Source organism: Hemitrygon akajei, chromosome 3, assembly GCF_048418815.1.
Source record: "Hemitrygon akajei chromosome 3, sHemAka1.3, whole genome shotgun sequence".
In the NCBI taxonomy this organism is placed as follows: domain Eukaryota; kingdom Metazoa; phylum Chordata; class Chondrichthyes; order Myliobatiformes; family Dasyatidae; genus Hemitrygon; species Hemitrygon akajei.
Window position 1 is genome coordinate 98559605 of NC_133126.1, and position 17347 is coordinate 98576951.

At 41.2% G+C, this 17347-nt stretch overlaps 1 protein-coding gene across 1 annotated transcript in view; it reads right to left on the reverse strand.

Moving 5' to 3' along the window:
* The window catches only part of slc39a9 (solute carrier family 39 member 9), a 60149-nt gene that overhangs the window by 13613 nt on the left and 29189 nt on the right, over positions 1–17347 (reverse strand). The window contains exon 3 of the mRNA XM_073040440.1: positions 7195–7383. Within this exon, the coding sequence (XP_072896541.1) occupies positions 7195–7383 (189 nt within the window). The remainder of the gene's footprint in view (positions 1–7194; positions 7384–17347) is intronic.

A 17347-nucleotide genomic window follows, 5' to 3' on the forward strand; every position in this document is an offset into this window, starting at 1 on the left:
GAAAATTCTATTGGCAGGGATGACGGCAGAGCATCAATCAATTCTGGCCAGCTCCTTGCTCATGCCTCCGTAATTCCCTTTACTCCACTGTAATACTGATACGTCCAACTATAGCTTCGCCTTCTCAAATTATTCTCAAAAATATCATGAAAATAGCAACAAAATTTATAGGATTAAATTTCACAGATTGATTGCTTGGCCTGAAATCCTTTGAGTTTTTACAGGCTCATTTTAACCTTTGCTACACTTGCGTAAAAGAAAGAATACCCCTTTCTGGGTAAAAGGACCTAAACAGACCAAAGTCCTATATAAATACAAGTAAAACTTCATATTTTTAAATTCCAGACTTCTCATAACATTTACCTCACTCTAATTACTTACCATACCAACATACTGACATTAACACATTGATGTATGTACAAGAGCACTCGAGGGGCATCTGAACACCGATATTACCCAATTTTTCAAGTTCTATGTCTCCATAGTTTGTAAAAGTGAACAGTCTGTTCTCCCTGTATTATATTCTATCTGCCACCTACCTGTCAAAATTCCAATGCAGCTTCATCAACTATCTTTATAGTTATCGTTGCACCATCAGTAATTTTGAAAAAAAAAATGTTATGCAGCTGAGATCCTGGCAGTTCACCACTATTTGCAACATGCCAAACCAAAAATGAACCACTTATTCCTACTCTCTTCTGTCAATTAATTTTCTATTTATTGAAATCTTGCTTCCCCCAATCCTCCACTCAGACTACCATATCCCAAATCCCATGCTTCCAGACAAATATCCTTTCTTTCTGCTATTCTTATCCCATCCACTATTACCATCTCCAATCCATTATTACCATCTCTCAAATATGCTGAAACTAGATCCTATTTACAGCCACATCTATAGAATGGCTCCTACCAAATGCAGTTCTTTGCAGCTTAATAGGTCATCAGTTTTATTGGTAATGCTTCAGTCTTTTCTCACCTCCTTACAGCCCTCAAATAACACAAAATAATACTGTTAATTGTATTACTTCAACTCTTCACTAAAATCTTTCCAAATTACAGCTTTTAACATCTACTGCATTACTCCTATTGCTTTGGTATTGACTCCCACTGCTGATGAGATACTAAATTGTTAATGCAGTCACTGACCACCCTTATATAAAGGTTTGATCAACTGCTCCACTTTTGAATTGACATTATGCCTAGTTTGAGTAATTTTCTTTTTCTGATAAGACACAGGCAACCCTTGTTAGCTGGAGCTGGATGAACTTCAGATCACTCGGGAGGCAAAGGCAGAAATAAACAGGAGTTACAGGGAGATAATCACCCCTAAGAGTCAGGAGACAGGTAGCTGGGTGACTGTCAGGAGAGGAAAGGGGATTAGACAGAATGAACAGAGAACCCCTGTGGCCGTTCCCATCAATAATAAGTATACCGTTCTGGGTACTGTTGGTGGAGACGACCTACCAGGGACAAGTTGCAGTGGTTGTGTCTCTGGCACCGAGACTGGACCCTCAGCTCAGAAGGGAAGAAGGGAAAAGAAGAGAGCAGTACTGATAGGGGATTCGATAGTTAGGGGGACAGATAGGAAGTTCTGTAGAAGAGATCAAGAATCCCGGATGGTCTGTTGCCTCCCTGATGCCAGGGTCCGCAATATCTCAGATCAAGTTCTCAGTATTCTCAAGAGGGAGGGTGAGCAGCCGGATGTCATGGTCCATGTAGGGACCAATAACGTGGGTAGGAAGACTGAGGAGGTCTTGAAAGGTGAGATTAGGGAGCTAGGTGCCAAGTTAAAGGACAGGACTTCCAAGATAGCAATCTCAGGATTGCTACCACAGCCACGCGCAGGCGGATTTAGAAACAGTAAGATAGCGCAGATCAACACGTAGCTGAAGACATGATGCAGGAGGGAGGGCTTCTGGTGGGACGGTTTACATCTGAATTGGAGGGGGACAAACATTCTTGCAGGTCGGTTTGCTAGAGAGGCTCCAGTGGATTTAAACTAGATACAAGGGGGGAGGGGAACCAGAGTGTAGGAACAGATGTATGGGAGAAGAAAGAAAAATAAGATAGTAAAGTTGTTTGCACAGTTAGAGATAAACAGAGAGTAAGAGGTGGAGAATTTCTTAAATGCATTTATTTTAATGCTAGGAACATTGTAAGAAAGGTGGATGAGCTTAGAGCATGGATTGATACCTGGAAGTAAAAACATGGTTGCAGGAGGGGTATGATTGGCAACTAAATATTCCTGGATTTTGTTGCTTCAGGTGTGATAGAATTGGAGGGACAAGAGGGGGAGCTGTTGCATTGCTCGTCAGAGAAAATATTACAGCGGTGCTCTGGCAGGATAGATTAGAGGGCTCATCTAGGGACTCTTTGGGTGGAATTGAGGAATGGAAAAGGTGCAGTAACACTTATAGGGGTGTATTATAGACCACCTAATGGGGAGCGAGAATTGGAGAAGCAAATTTGTAAGGAGATAGCAGATATTTGTTGTAAGTACAGGGTTGTGATTGTGGGAGATATTAATTTTCTACACGTAGACAGGGAAGCCCATACTGTAAAAGGGCTGGATGGTTTGGAGTTTGTAAAATGTGTGCTGGATAGTTTTTTCCAGCAATACATAGAGGTACCAACTAGACAAGGGGCAGTGTTGGATCTCCTGTTAGGAAATGAGATAGGTCAGGTGATGGAGGTATGTACTGGGAAGCACTTTGGGTCCAGTGATCACAATGCCATTAGTTTCAATATGATTATGGAGAAGGATAGGATTGGATGCAGGGTTGAGATTTTTGATTGGAGAAAGGCTAACTTTGAGGAGATGCGAAAGGATTTAGGAGTGGATTGGGACAATTTGTTTTGTGGGAAGGATGTAATAGAGAAATGGAGGTCATTTACAGGTGAAATTTTGAGGGTACAGAATCTTTATGTTCCTGTTAGGTTGAAAGGAAAGGTTAAAAGTTTGAGAGAGCCATGGTTTTCAAAGGATATTGGAAACTTGGTTTGGAAAAAGAGAGATATCTACAATAAATATAGGCAGCATGGAGTAAATGAGGTGCTCGAGGAATATAAAGAATGTAAAAAGAATCTTAAGAAAGAAATTAGAAAAGCTAAAAGATACAAGGTTGCTTTGGCAAGTAAGGCAAAAATAAATCCAAAGGGTTTCTACAGTTATATTAATAGCAAAATGGATAGTGAGGGATAAAATTGGTCCCAAAGAGAATCAGAGTGGACAGCTATGTATGGAGCCAAAAGAGGTAGGGGAGATTTTGAACAATTTCTTTTCTTCGGTATTCACTAAGGAGAAGGATATTGAATTGTGTAAGGTAAGGGAAACAAGTAAGGAAGTTATGGAAACTATGATGATTAAAGAGGAGGAAGTACTGGCGCTTTTAAGGAATATGAAAGTGGATAAGTCTCTGGGTCCTGACAGGATATTCCCTAGGACCTTGAGGGAAGTAAGTGTAGAAATAGCAGGGGCTCTGACAGAAATATTTCAAATGTCATTAGAAACGGGGATGGTGCTAGAGGATTGGCCTACTGCTCATGTTGTTCTATTGTTTAAAAAGGGTTCTAAGAGTAAACCTAGCAATTATAGGCCTGTAAGCTTGACATCAGTGGTGGGTAAATTAATGCAAAGTAATCTTAGAGATGCTGTATATAATTATCTGGATAGGCAGGGTCTGATTAGGAACAGTCAACATGGATTTGTGCGTGGAAGGTCATGTTTGACAAATCTTATTGAAATCTTTTTGAAGAGGTTACTAGGAAAGTTGACGAGGGTAAGGCAGTGGATATTGTCTACATGGACTTCAGTAAGGCCTTTGACAAGGTTCCACACGGAAGGTTAGTCAGGAAGGTTCAATCGTTAGGTATTAATATTGAAATAGTAAAATGGATTCAACAGTGTCTGAATGGGAGATGCCAGAGAGTAGTGGTGGATAACTGTTTGTCAGGTTGGAGGCCGGTGACTAGTGGTGTGCCTCAGGGATCTGTACTGGGTCCAATGTTGTTTGTCATATACATTAATGATCTGGATGATGGGGTGGTGAATTGGATTAGTAAGTATGCAGATGATACTAAGAAAGGTGGCATTGTGGATAATAAAGTAGGTTTTCCAAGCTTGCAGAGAGATTTAGGCCAGTTAGAAGAGTGGGCTGAACGATGACAGATGGAGTTTAATGCTGATAAGTGTGAGGTGCTACATTTTGGTAGGTATATTCCATATAGGACATACATGGTAAATGGTAGGGCATTGAAGAATGCAGTAGAACAGAGTGATCTAAGAATAATGGTGCATAGTTCCCTGAAGGTGGAATCTCATGTGGATAGGGTGGTGAAGAAAGCTTTTGGTATGCTAGCCTTTATAAATCAGAGCATTGAGTTGGGATGTAATGTTAAAATTGTACCAGGCATTGGTAAGGCCGAATTTGGAGCATTGTGTGCAGTTCTGGTCACCGAATTATAGGAAAGATGTCAACAAAATAGAGAGAGTACAGAGAAGATTTACTAGAATGTTACCTGGGTTTCAGCACCTAAATTGCAGAGAAAGGCTGAACAAGTTAGGTCTTTATTCTTTGGAGCGTAGAAGGTTGGGGGGCGGGGGGGGACTCGATAGAGGTATTTAAAATTATGAGGGGGTTAGATAAAGTTGACGTGGACATGAGTTGAGAGTTAGGGGACAAAAGTTTAGGGGTAACACAAGGGGAAACTTCTTTACTCAGAGAGTGGTAGCTGTGTGGAACGGGCTTCCAGTAGAAGTGGTAGAGGCAGGTTTGATATTGTCATTTAAAGTAAAATTGAATTAGTATATGGACAGGAAAGGAATGGAGGGTTATGGGCTGAGAGTAAGCGTTTGGCACGGACTAGAAGGGCTGAAATGGCCTGTTTCCGTGCTGTAATTGTTATATGGTTAAAATGTGGTCTGATCTTCATCCAAGTCACAATAATAGCCAAACACATTCTGCCTGAACTAATAACACAAACAATTCTACTACTTCTCACTGATATTTAAACAATCACAGTCTGGGTTCAGAAAAGAATGTGAATCTCTAGGGTAATGCCTTCTACAAAAGCAATTTGGCGACAGGTGTTCCAATTGATGAGATGAGATTGGAGGTGTGGGTTGTAGAGGTGCCCTGTCCTATATTAAAAAAAGACACACTAAAATCAGGTTACTGACAGAGCCTGCTCTTCTCAAGAAAGATCTGTTTACGTGCACCATGCTTTGATCAAAATAACTTTCAAAGGAAGAACTTTAGAAGAAGAATTACAGAGATGCATGAAGCTGGAAAAGGCTACAAAAGCATTTCTAAAGAGCCAAGTGTTCATTAGACCACAGCAAGAGAAACGGTCTACAAATGGAGGAAATTCAGTACACTCCCTATGAGTGGGAGTCCTGCAAAGATCACACCAAGAGCAGAGGTACAACACTGAAGGAAGTGAAAAAGAACCCAAGGGTAACAGGAAAAGACCTGCAAAAATCTCCAGAACTTGCTAACGTTTCTGATAACATGTCTACTATAAGAGAAACACTCAACAAGAATGTGCATGGAAGGAAACCCCATTGGCGGAGGTGAAGTCATGATGGCACAAAATTGCAACTCCTTCCTGTTCATCTATGAAAACAACTTAATTTCTACCTTTGATGTCTCTCCTTTTTACTTTCAGGGTGGATAGGGTTCTCTTGAAGATCCTGACCTGGAGTTACACTCAGACTTCAGTTCTTTGCATTAGTGGGACATGCTCTCAGTGGCCATCTTTCAATATCCCAAGGACATGGCTGAAACGATAGGGTCTTTTAAGAGACTCCTGGATGGCTACATGGAGCTTAGAGAAGGGCTATGGGTAAAGCCCAGGTAGTTCTAAGGTAGGGACATATTAGGCACAGCTTTGTGGGCCGAAGGGCCTGTATTACACTATGTTTTCTATGTTTCTATCAGGAACAGCAGATCAGCTGTCTGAGACGGCAAACTCTCAGCTGTGCTCTCTTGTTGGTTATTGAGAGATTGTTGCTGATTTTCAGCCCACAGAATCTACGGGGAAATAACGACGCGACAGACTTCCAATACCGCAATCAGCGCGCTGTTTTGTTTATGGCCCCCCCTTCTCCCCGCTGTGAAAGGGGACACCTCCTTTTCCCTTTTTATTTTTAGGGAGAGAGGCTGTGGCAGGTCAAATTGTTGGGTGAACAATTAGTTTCCGTTGTACTGCATATCATGGTGTTTACTGCATGCTTGGTGGGTGGAGGGTGCTGATGCTTTTTTTGTGTAAGTGGGTGCGGGTGTGTGGGGGGGTCATTTCTTGGCTGCTGCTTGTGCGTGGGAGAGGGGAGTTGGGAGGCTTTGGGGTTCTAAGATATAACTGTCATTCATTTTTTGGGGCACTCTTCTGTTTTCATGGATGCCTGTGAAGGAAGTGAATTTCAGGATGTCAATTGTATACAATTTTGATATTAAATGGAACTGTTAAACTATTAAAACTGCTGCGCTCCAAAACAAAAATCATTGCTGCATGCCAAGTTTGCAAAAGACCAGCTGGATGTTCCACAATGATTTTGAAACAATGTTCTGCGGACAGATGAGACAGAAGTTGAACTTTCTAGCAGAAGTGCACACTGTTATGTGTGCAGGAAAAAGGGCACTGCACACCAACACCAAAACCTCATCCCAGTTGTGAAGCATGGTGGAAGGAGCATTATGGTTTGTAGCTAATTTGCTGCCTCAGGGCCTGGACAGCTTGCAATCATTAAGGGAACAATGAATTCAAAATTGTATCGAAACATTTTACAGGAGAATGTCAGTGCAGTGGTCCATCACCTGAAGCTTAATAGAAGTTGGATGATGCAACAAGACAATGATCTGAAACACTGGAGTAAATCAATAACGGAATGGTGTTTGTGTTTGGAAAGTCAAAATACAGACCTGAGGAGGTCTGTTCATGCAAAGTATCCTGGAAATATTGATGAATTGGAACAGCTTAGTATGGATGCTACACTTGATTAGCTTGGATTTTGAACTTTATTCCAGTGCTTCTTAGCAAGACATTCTTTAACCTTTTGACTGATCTCAACAAACTAAACATAAAGCCTCCAAGGAGCAACATGGAACTAGAAAAATTGCATAACTACAGGCACGTTGACTACCACATTGACATTTTGCATTTCTCAGAGCAGTACTGAGGTTTTGTGGCTCTTACCATCACTGGAGTGTACATGAGAGCTTCCTATCTGATCTACTAGAAGCATAAAAACAAATCCAAGGACCAGTGAAACACCAATATATGCATGCAAAGTAACATGCTCCTGATCGGGTTTGGTCTCTGCTGACTGTCCTGTCTTCAATGGATCTTCTGCTTTCCCCACTTCATCTCCATGGAGATGCTTATCTAAAAAGTAAATAAATAATTAAATCAGTAACACAGCAATTCTGCAGCTGCTGGAAAAGCAGAGCAACACATACAAAATGCTGGATGAACTCAGCAAGTCAGGCAACGTCCATGGAGAGGAATAAGCAGTCAACATTTCAGGCCTAGACACTTCATCAGAACTGGAACAGAAGGGGGAAAATACTAGAATCAAAGGTGTAGACTTGAGATTGATTAATCCAATTTCTACTGCTAAAAGCAGAATATTAAAATTCTCCATGCATGTGGGAATCTGAAAAGTCAGTTTATAAACCTTTTCTATACCTTCTTTAATTTCCCAAGTCAATCAGCATTGCAAATTACAGAAATCCCTATGATAGTTTAGAGTATGCAACAGTACAGGTGACAAAGGTCAAAAGACTGCCATATCCTTCAGGTGTTCTGTGACTGTAGCAGGCATAGCATCAGATCCCAAGGCTGAGTAATCCAACAATCAAGGAAATGGGTTCCTACTGCTCAGCATTTTAAAAGCTATCCTCACTATTGCAGCCATATTCCAATCTGGAATTCACTATAGAGGAAGCAGCTTTAATACTAACCAACAATAGGATAATGGACAGCAACTTAAAGGGAAGATATCACGGCAACACAACACAGTCACAGCAGCAATAATTGATTAATACCCATTACGCCTGGTGACCACAATTCTGTAAGATGAGATTGTTCATGTGTACAAATCAGGTATAAACTATATAATTCTCTGGAGAAGATGCCACTTCATTGTGAGACCAATAGTTGTGCTTCCCCCAATGTTTTCTAAATAAACTGTCTATTAGTGTACAAGGAACACATTACATCACCTTTGACTCACTGACTCTGATACTTGGAAAGGAAAGGAAAGAACCTGCAAGGCTAGCAAGAAGGAAGAAGCTAACGGTTATTTCTTTCTGAGCAGGTGCAGACTTGATGAGCTGAGCGATCTTCCATCCTGTCAGGCTTTGATTTTCATTAAGTATAAACAAAGGAAACTTGGGTTGTTTTCAGGAGCTGTAGAAACTAATAGTACATAGAACCATAGAAATCCTGCAAGCACGACACAGGCCCTTCGGCCCACAACGCTGTGTCGAACATTTACTTATTTTAGAAATTACCTAGGGTTACCCATAGCCCTCTAATTTTCTAATTAGAGTTATTTAAAAGACCCTTTCACATCTGTCTCTGCCACCATCGCCGGCAGCCTATTTCATGCACTTACACTCTGCATAAAAAAAATTAACTCTGACATCTCCTCTGTACCTACTTCCATGAACCTTAAAACTGTGCCTTCTTGTGTTAGCCATTTCAGCCGTGGGAAAAAGCCTCTGACTGTCCACTTAATCAGTGCCCCTCAACAGCAATAAAGAAACTCAGTACATCAACAACCTTTTGTCCTGATAAGAGCTTCATCAAAAGTGACTATTCGTCATTTATTATCTGGTAGCTTTGGTAAATTGCTCAGGTTTGCCATTTCATTTTAATTAAAACTACACACAATGACACTGACTTGAATTACTTTGTTTAGTGTAAATTATGCTGGGCATCATTGGAGAAATGTAGAGCAGAAGCCAAGAATTCAGGGTGGAAATAGGATGGAAAATTAAGCGACACACATCTGGAAGATCAGACTCAGCAGGGATATTCTATAAAACAGTCAACTTGATCTTTGTTTAATTACTCTGCTGCACTCACTGTGAAGATAGTCATGGAAGCTAGGGAATCCAGAACAAGAATGGTAATGAACTGAAACATATATGAAAGAGGATGTGCTAGTGGTCTTGAGGTGTACAAAGGTGGATAAATCTCTAGGACATGACCAAGTGTAAACCAAGGCAAGACACGGGCAGTGAATGGCAGGGCATTTGGAAGTACCGTTGAACAGTGACAGACAGACAGACATACTTTATTGATCCCGAGGGAAATTGGGTTTCGTTACAGCCGCACCAACCAAGAATAGTGAAGAAATATAGCAATATAAAACCATAAATAATTAAATAATAATAAGTTAATCATGCCAAGTGGAAATAAGTCCAGGACCAGCCTATTGACTCCTAGGGAGGAGTTGTAAAGTTTGATGGCCACAGGTAGGAATGACTTCCTATGACGCTCAGTGTTACATCTCGGTGGAATGAGTCTCTGGCTGAATGTACTCCTGTGCCTAACCAGTACATTATGGACACCCTGGGGTACAACTACAGTTCCTGAAAGCGGCAGCACAGATAGACAAGGTGAAGGTGGCATGCTTGCTCTCATCGGACAGTGCACTGAATACAGAAACTGTCACGTCATGGCACAAGAGATTGACCTGGAATATTGTGTTCCAGTTCATTGTCATCTGACTATACTTATATACAACCAAACTCAACAACGCTTTGGGCCCTTTGTCTACAACACTTCTGGTAACTGTCACAATAGGGGGTGAGGAAGACCACTGATTCTCTCTACTGTTTTTACTGTCCTCTGTAGTGTCTTTAGTTTAATAGGTGTGTGTAGTCCTTGTTTCCATGATGGCATCCGTTAGTCTCACGAGACCATGGATCTGTGCCTGGAAAGTCCTCTCCAGGACGCAGGCCTGGGCAAGATTGTATGGAAGACTGACAGTTGCCCAAGCAGCAAGTCTCCCCTCTCCACACCACTGATGTTGTCCAAGGGAAGGGCAAGGGCCGATACAGCTTGGCACCAGTGACGTCGCAGGAGTTGCCAGAGCGAGGTTGAAGGCAACGTCGGACTGCCTTAGGGATTCCAGCTCTGGATTTGTCCTCAGGGTTTACTCCCAAAGCCTTTCCCATGAGTGGGTATGGCTGCAAGGCAGCGGAGGTTTGAAATCAGAGTTTTCTCTCTCTTAGATGGACTGCCTTCCCAGGCTGATGAGCTCCACCTACTCTTGTTTCCATACTATAGGAATAATTTGATTAAGCTAGAAAGGCTGCAGAAAATATTCACTTGGCTGTGATTTGCTTCTGTGGAGCAAAAAAGGCTGAGCAGTGGTCTTATACAGGTTTATAAAGTCAAGAGAGACACAAGTTGTATTGTCACAATCTTTTTCCTGGTTAGGGAAGTCTAAAAGCAGAAGGCATAGGTCCAAAACATTTAAACAGAACCTGATAGGCAGGTTTTACCACATACCAGTTAATGAGTATATGGAACGAGCTATCACAGTACATGGCAGAGGCAGGTACAATTGTAATGACATTGAACAGGTACATATATAGGAGAGGTACAGAGCGAGAGGGATTAAATGCAAGGAAATGGGACAAGCTCAGCAACACATGGATGAGTTGGGCCAAGGAGCATCTTTCCATGGTACATAACTGATTCTAATGTAGAGGATATCACATCATGGGCACCATATAGAATACACTGGAATAAGTGCTAGTGAACTTCTGCTTCACCTGGAGGAGCTGTTTTAGTTTGAAGAACAGATGGGGAATGGGGAGAGGAGAGACAGAGGTATAAATGGGCAGATGTTGCAGCCCTTGTACTTGTGTGAGAAGGAAGGTTGCTGCTGATATCAGAAGTTGGTGGGAATTGTGGAGGATGATCTATCATATACAGAAGCTGATGCGGCAAAAGGCAAGAAGGGGCACCTTATCCTCATTCTAGCTGAAAATAGCTGACAGAAATACAGGAAATGTGATTAAGCCCTGTCAGCTATGGGAGAAAGGGAAACATTGGCTTAAGAGCAGGGAAGACATCTTAGAGGTACAGAGATACAGCAGAAAGACTTGGGAGAATTGAATGAAGTTCTTACAGGAAGCAGGGTTGGTGGAGGTGCAATCCATATGACTGCAGTGCTTTGTAAAACTATTCAGCCCCCAGTCTTTTGTTCACATAAATATTACAACCAGGGGTTTTGATCAATGTGACGGAGAATTTTGATTTGTGAATCACATGATCCTTTTCTCACACAGTAGAACTCAAACAGGGAAAAGTGTAAGCATGAAAAACTAAAATTTGAAAAACAAATAGCAGTTCAAAAGTATTCATCCATCTTTTCTCAGTTCTTAGCTGAACCACATCTCACAGCTATTACAGCCAGTAGTAGTGGTTTATGAATAAGTCTCCATTAGCTTTGCACAACATGAAGGAGCAGCATTTGCCCATTCCTCCTTGAAAAATTGTTCAAGCTGTGCCAGATTAGTTAGGGAGTGGAAGTGGACAGCAATTGAGGTCTGGCTAGAGATGTTCAATCAGGTTAAAGTCAGGACACTGACTCAGCCACTCAAGAACATTAATTTTCTTCATTTAAAGCCACTCCATGGTTGTTTTGGCAGTGTGCTTTGGGTGGTTTTCCTGCTGAAATACAATCTTTCTCCCTGGTTTAAGCTTTCTGGTATAGGCTAGTAGATTTTTATCCAGGATCTCACGTATTTAGCAGCATTCATCTTCCGATCAATCCTGACCAATTTCCAGACCCTGCTGATGAAAAGCATCCCCACAGCATGAAGCTCCCTCTGTCGTACTTTACATTAGGGATGGTTGATGTGCACTATTAATTTAAGCATAGTGTTGAGGCCCAAAAGTTCAACTTCAGTCTCATCCAACCACTAAACCATCTTCCACATCTTTACATTATCTTGCAAAGTTTTTACAGGCAAGGATATGCCTTTTTTTTTTATGCCACTCATAAATATCATTTTTGTACAAGACCTTGGAGATTGTGGAGCTATGAACTTCATCTCCAGTTGCAGTCACTGACTTTTGCACATCACTTAGAGTGACTGTTGGCATCACAGTAGCATCTTACAAAAGCCATTCTTCTTTGGCAACTAAGTTTAGAGGGGCAGCCTGACCTAGGCAGTGTCGCTGTGTATTCATATTTTTTTCCACTTTTCACTATGGATTGAACTGAGCTCCAAACCATGTTCAGTGTCTTTGAGATAGTGTTGTAATCTTCCCCATTATCATTTCCCTGAATTGTCATGAATGCTCTTTTGTCTTCATTTTGGTTTGGCCTGTTGAAAATCTACCATACTGTTGGACTTTACAGACAGAAGGAGTATTTATTCAGGAGATTCTCCAGTTTTCTACAACAAATTGGGTGAATTAGTAAGATAATAGACAGTATTGCACCCGAGAGAAGTGAGCATAGTAATTATGAAGGAGATGAATACTTCAAATTCACAATTTTGGTTTTTAATATCTAGTAAATTGTTGACAGGTTTTGAAATTTTTCTTTTGATTTTGACATGCATGCTGTTTCTTAGATTAGCTCAAAAATCCTACATAAATACACATTAAATTTAGAAAATGAGACAGTAATATATGAAAACAGTTGTGGTTTAAACCTCTTAACCTTATTCTCCTGTCTTCCTTCCATGGCCTTTCATGCCCTTACTAATCAGGAATCTATCAATTTCCACTTTAAGCATACCCAATGACTGCTTCCACAGCCGCCTGTGGCAATGAGTTCAACAGATTCACCACGTTCAGACTAAAGAAATTCCTCTTCATCTCTGTTTTCAAGAAATGTTCTTGTACGCTGATGCAGTGCCCTCTGATCCTAGACTCACTTTTTTTGAGCAGCAGCCAATTGGAGATCCTAAGCATGAGAAGATGTAGCTCACTCAGGTTCACCGATTGAATACACAAGACATCCAGTGTTCCTAACAACTACACCGGTAAGAAGTGCATTCAGCTGCAGCTTCTAACACTCTGCATTCAGGAGCTAGAACTGGAAGAACTCCAGATCATTCAGGAGACTGAAGGGATGACAGATAGGATGTATAGAGAGAGATAGTTACACTCAAGGTGCAGGCCACAGGTAACTGAGTGACAATCAGGAAGGGTAAAGGGGTGAAGAGTACCCCTGTGGCTATCCCCCTCAAAAGATACATCACTTCAGATGCAGTCGGGAGGGGAGGGAGGGATGACCTAGCAGAGAGAAGTCACAGCGGTCAGGTCTCTGGCACTGAGTCTGGCTCTCTGACTCAGAAGGGTGAGGTGGGGAGAAGAGGCACGTCATGGTGGTAGAAGTTTCATTAGCTAGGGAAACAGAAAGGAGGTTCTGTGGGCAAGATCGAGATTCAGAATCAGATTTATTATCACCGTCATGTGACGTGAAATTTGTTAACTTCGCAGCAACAGTACAATGCAATACATAATATAGAAGAAAAAGCAAAATAATAATAAATCAATTACAGTATATGTATATTGAAAATTGTGCATAAAACAGAAATACTATATATTAAAAATAAAGTGAGGAAGTGTCCAAGGGCTCAATGTCCACTTAGGAATTGGATGGGGCCTATTCCTCAAATTTGGCTTATGCTATTTTTCAGCTTTAACCATTTCAAAAACGATTAATAGCTATCATTTTATAAACAGTTAATGAATGCTCGCATGTCATCTAATGATAAGGTTCAACGCGCTTGGGAAACAGAACTTCAACATTCACTTTCAGATGATCAATGGAGTAAAATTTATTACCTAGTTAATTATTCATCTATCTGTGCACGCCATTCCTTAATTCAGTTTTAGTACATAGGGCCCATATATCTAAAGATAAATTGGCACATATATGTCCTAATACAAGCCCTATTTGTGACAGATGTAATGTAGAGGTGGCTACTCTAACTCATATGTTTTGGTCCTGTTGTAAGCTTAAATAATTTTTGGAGAGATGTGTTTAGAATACTATCTAAAGTTATAGATGTGGATGTTCAACCCAATTCACTTATGGCAATTTTCAGGATTATTCCAGAGGAAGTAGGTAGAGTATCTGCTTCCGCTCAACACGTGATAGCCTTTTCAATTTTACTGGCTAGGAGAGCTATCTTGTTATATTGGAAAGATTCTAATCCGCCTACTGTTTTCTATTGGCTCTCCACCATTATGTCATGTTTAAGCTTGGAGAAAATTAGAAGCCAGATGTATGATACATCTTTTATTTTTGAGCAAGTCTGGCAACCCTTTATTCAATATTTTCATATGATTTAATTTACTTTTTATTTATTTATTTTTCTTTATTCTTTTTGGGGGAAATCCTTATCCATGAAGGTTCCGAGGTGACTGGAGGGATGTTTTTTCTCTTTCTTTTTTTCTTCTAAATTTTTCATCAAATGGACTGCCCAATCTTTCTTTTTTCTTTTCTTATTTTTGTTCCAATTTAGTTTAGTGGGGTTTTTTTTTCCCTTTATATAAACAAAATTTTCTAATTTTTTTTTTACGATTTGTTAAGAGTTGTGGTTTTTTTTAATTATACTGTATATATAAACAGCGTAACATTATACCATTTGATTTTGATAATATATACTTTTCTTTATTGCTGTTTATATGTCTTTTGATTATCTGTTTGCTGAACTTCTCCTCTGATTTGTATATTTTTTTACTGGAAATCAATAAAAAGATTGAAAAATGAAATGAAAAAGGAATCGGATGGCAGAGGGGAAGAAGCTGTTCCTGAATTGCTGAATGTGTGCCTTCAGGCTTCTGTACCTCCTATCCAATGGCAACAGTGAGAAAAGGGCATACCCTGGGTACTGGAGGTCCTTAAAATTGTACCCTGCCTTTCTGAGACACCACTCCTTGAAGATATCCTGGGTACTTTGTAGGCTAGTGCCCAAGATGGAGCTGACTAAATTTACAATCCTCTACAGCTTCTTTTGGTCCTGTGCAGTAGCCCCTCCATACCAGACAGTGATGCAGCCTGTCAGAATGCTCTCCATTGTACATCTATAGAAGTTTGAGTGCATTTGTTGGCATACTAAATCTTTTCACACTCCTAATGAAGTATAGCTGTTGTCTTGCCTTCTTTATATCTGCATCGATATGTTGGGACCAGGATAGATCCTCAGATCATGACACCCAGGAACTTGAAACTACTCATTCTCTCTACTTCTGAGGACTGGTATGTGTCCCTTCATCTTACCCTTCCTGAAGTCCACAATCAGCTCTTTTGTCTTACTGGCATTGAGTGGCAGATTGTTGCTGTGACATCACTCCACCAGTTGGCTATCTCACTCCTGTACGCTCTCTCGTCACCACCTGAGATTCTACCAACAATGGTTATATCGTCATCAAATTTATTGATGGTATTTGAGCTATGCCTAGCCACAAAGTCATGGGTACATAAAGAGTAGAGCAGTGGACTAAGCACACATCCCTGAGGTGCACCAGTGTTGATCATTGGCGAGGAGATGTTATCACCAATCCACGTAGACCTCAGATGATATGTTGCCTCTTGGGTGCCAGGGTCTGGGATATCTCAGATCGAGTCCTCAGCATTCTCATCAAATGGGAGGGTGAACAGGGTCGTGGTCCATGTAGGTACCAATGACATGGGTAAGATCAGTGACGAGGTTCTACATAGGGAGTTCAAGGAGTTAGGTGCTAAGTTAAAAGGCAGGACCTCCAGGGCTATGATCTCAGGATTGCTATCCATACCACATGCTAGTGAGGCCTGAACAAAGAAGATTATACAGTTTAATACGTGGCTAAGGAGTTGATGTAGGAGGGAGGGCATCAGATTTTTGGATCATCGGGCTCTCTTCCAGGGAGGTGGGGCCTGTACAGAAGGGATGGGTTGCACCTGAACTAGAAGGGGGCTAAGATCGTAGTGGGAAGGTTTGCTATTGCTGCGCGGTAGGGTTTAAACTAGAGTCGCAGCAGGATGGGAACCAGATTGCCAGAACAGTTAATGGAGAGGTTGTGGAGACAGATGTTGCTAAGTCCTCAAACAGAGTCAGGAATCAAAAGGTTGAGCATGGTGCAACTAATATTCCAAGTTGTATATATTTCAATGCAAGAAATATCATAGGAGAGGCAGATGAGCTCAGGGTATGGATCAACACATGGAATTATGATATCACACACCTTAGTGAGACTTGGTTGCAGGAGGGGGCAGGACTGGCAGCTCAATATTCCAGGATCAGGTTGTTTTAGATGCAACAAAGTGGGAGGGATTAAAGGGGGAGGGTCAGGCAGTGCTCAGACAGGACAGACTGGAGAGCTCATCTAGTGAAGCTTTTTGGGTGGAACAGAGGAATAAGAGAGATATGACTATGTTAATGGGGCTACACAAGGGGGGACCACACAACAGTCCACAGGATTTGGAGGAACAAATCTGTAGAGAGAGAGTGATTGCAGACTATTGCAAGAACCACAAGGTTGTTATAGTAGGTGATTTTAAACTTTCCACATATTGACTGGGACTCCTCGTTAAAAAAACGAGATGGGATGGAGAGAGTTTGTCAAATGTGTTCTGGAAAATTTCCTTACTCAGTCCATAAGAGTCCAAATGAGAGTGTGTACAAATCTGCTATTAGGGAATGAGACAGAGCAGGTGACAGAAGTTTGTGTATGAGGAACACTTTGCATCCCGTGATCATAATGCCATTAGTTTCAAAGTAAATATGGAAAGAGATAGATCTGGCCCGCGGGTTGAGATTCTAAACTAGAGAAAGGCCAATTTTGATTGTATCAAAAATGATCTGGCAAGTGTGGATTGGGACAGGCTGTTTTCTGGCAAAGGTATACTTGGTAAGTGGGAGGCTTTCAAAGGTGAAATGTTGAGAGTACAAAGCTTGTATGCCAGAGGTAAAAGTAAAGATAACAGTTTTAGGGAACCTTGTTCCCCCCCCCCCCCCGCCCCACCCCGCCAAAAGATATGGAGCCCTGGTTAAGGAAAAAAAAAGGAGCATAGCAGATATAGGTGGGTAGGAACAAATGAGCTACTTATGAAGTATAAGATATGCAACAGAACACCCAAGATATCAGGAGGGTTAAAAAAAAGGCACGAGGTTGCTTTCACAGACGAGGTGAAGGTGAATCCCAAGGGTTTCTACTGAAACATTAAGAGCAAAAGGATTGCAAAGGAAAAATCAGAATGGTAATCCATGCATAGAGCCAAAAGAGATGGGGGAGATCTTAAATGGATTTTTGCATCTGTATTCACTCAGGGAAAGAACACTGAGACTATAGAGTGAGGCAAAGCAGCATTGACTTCATG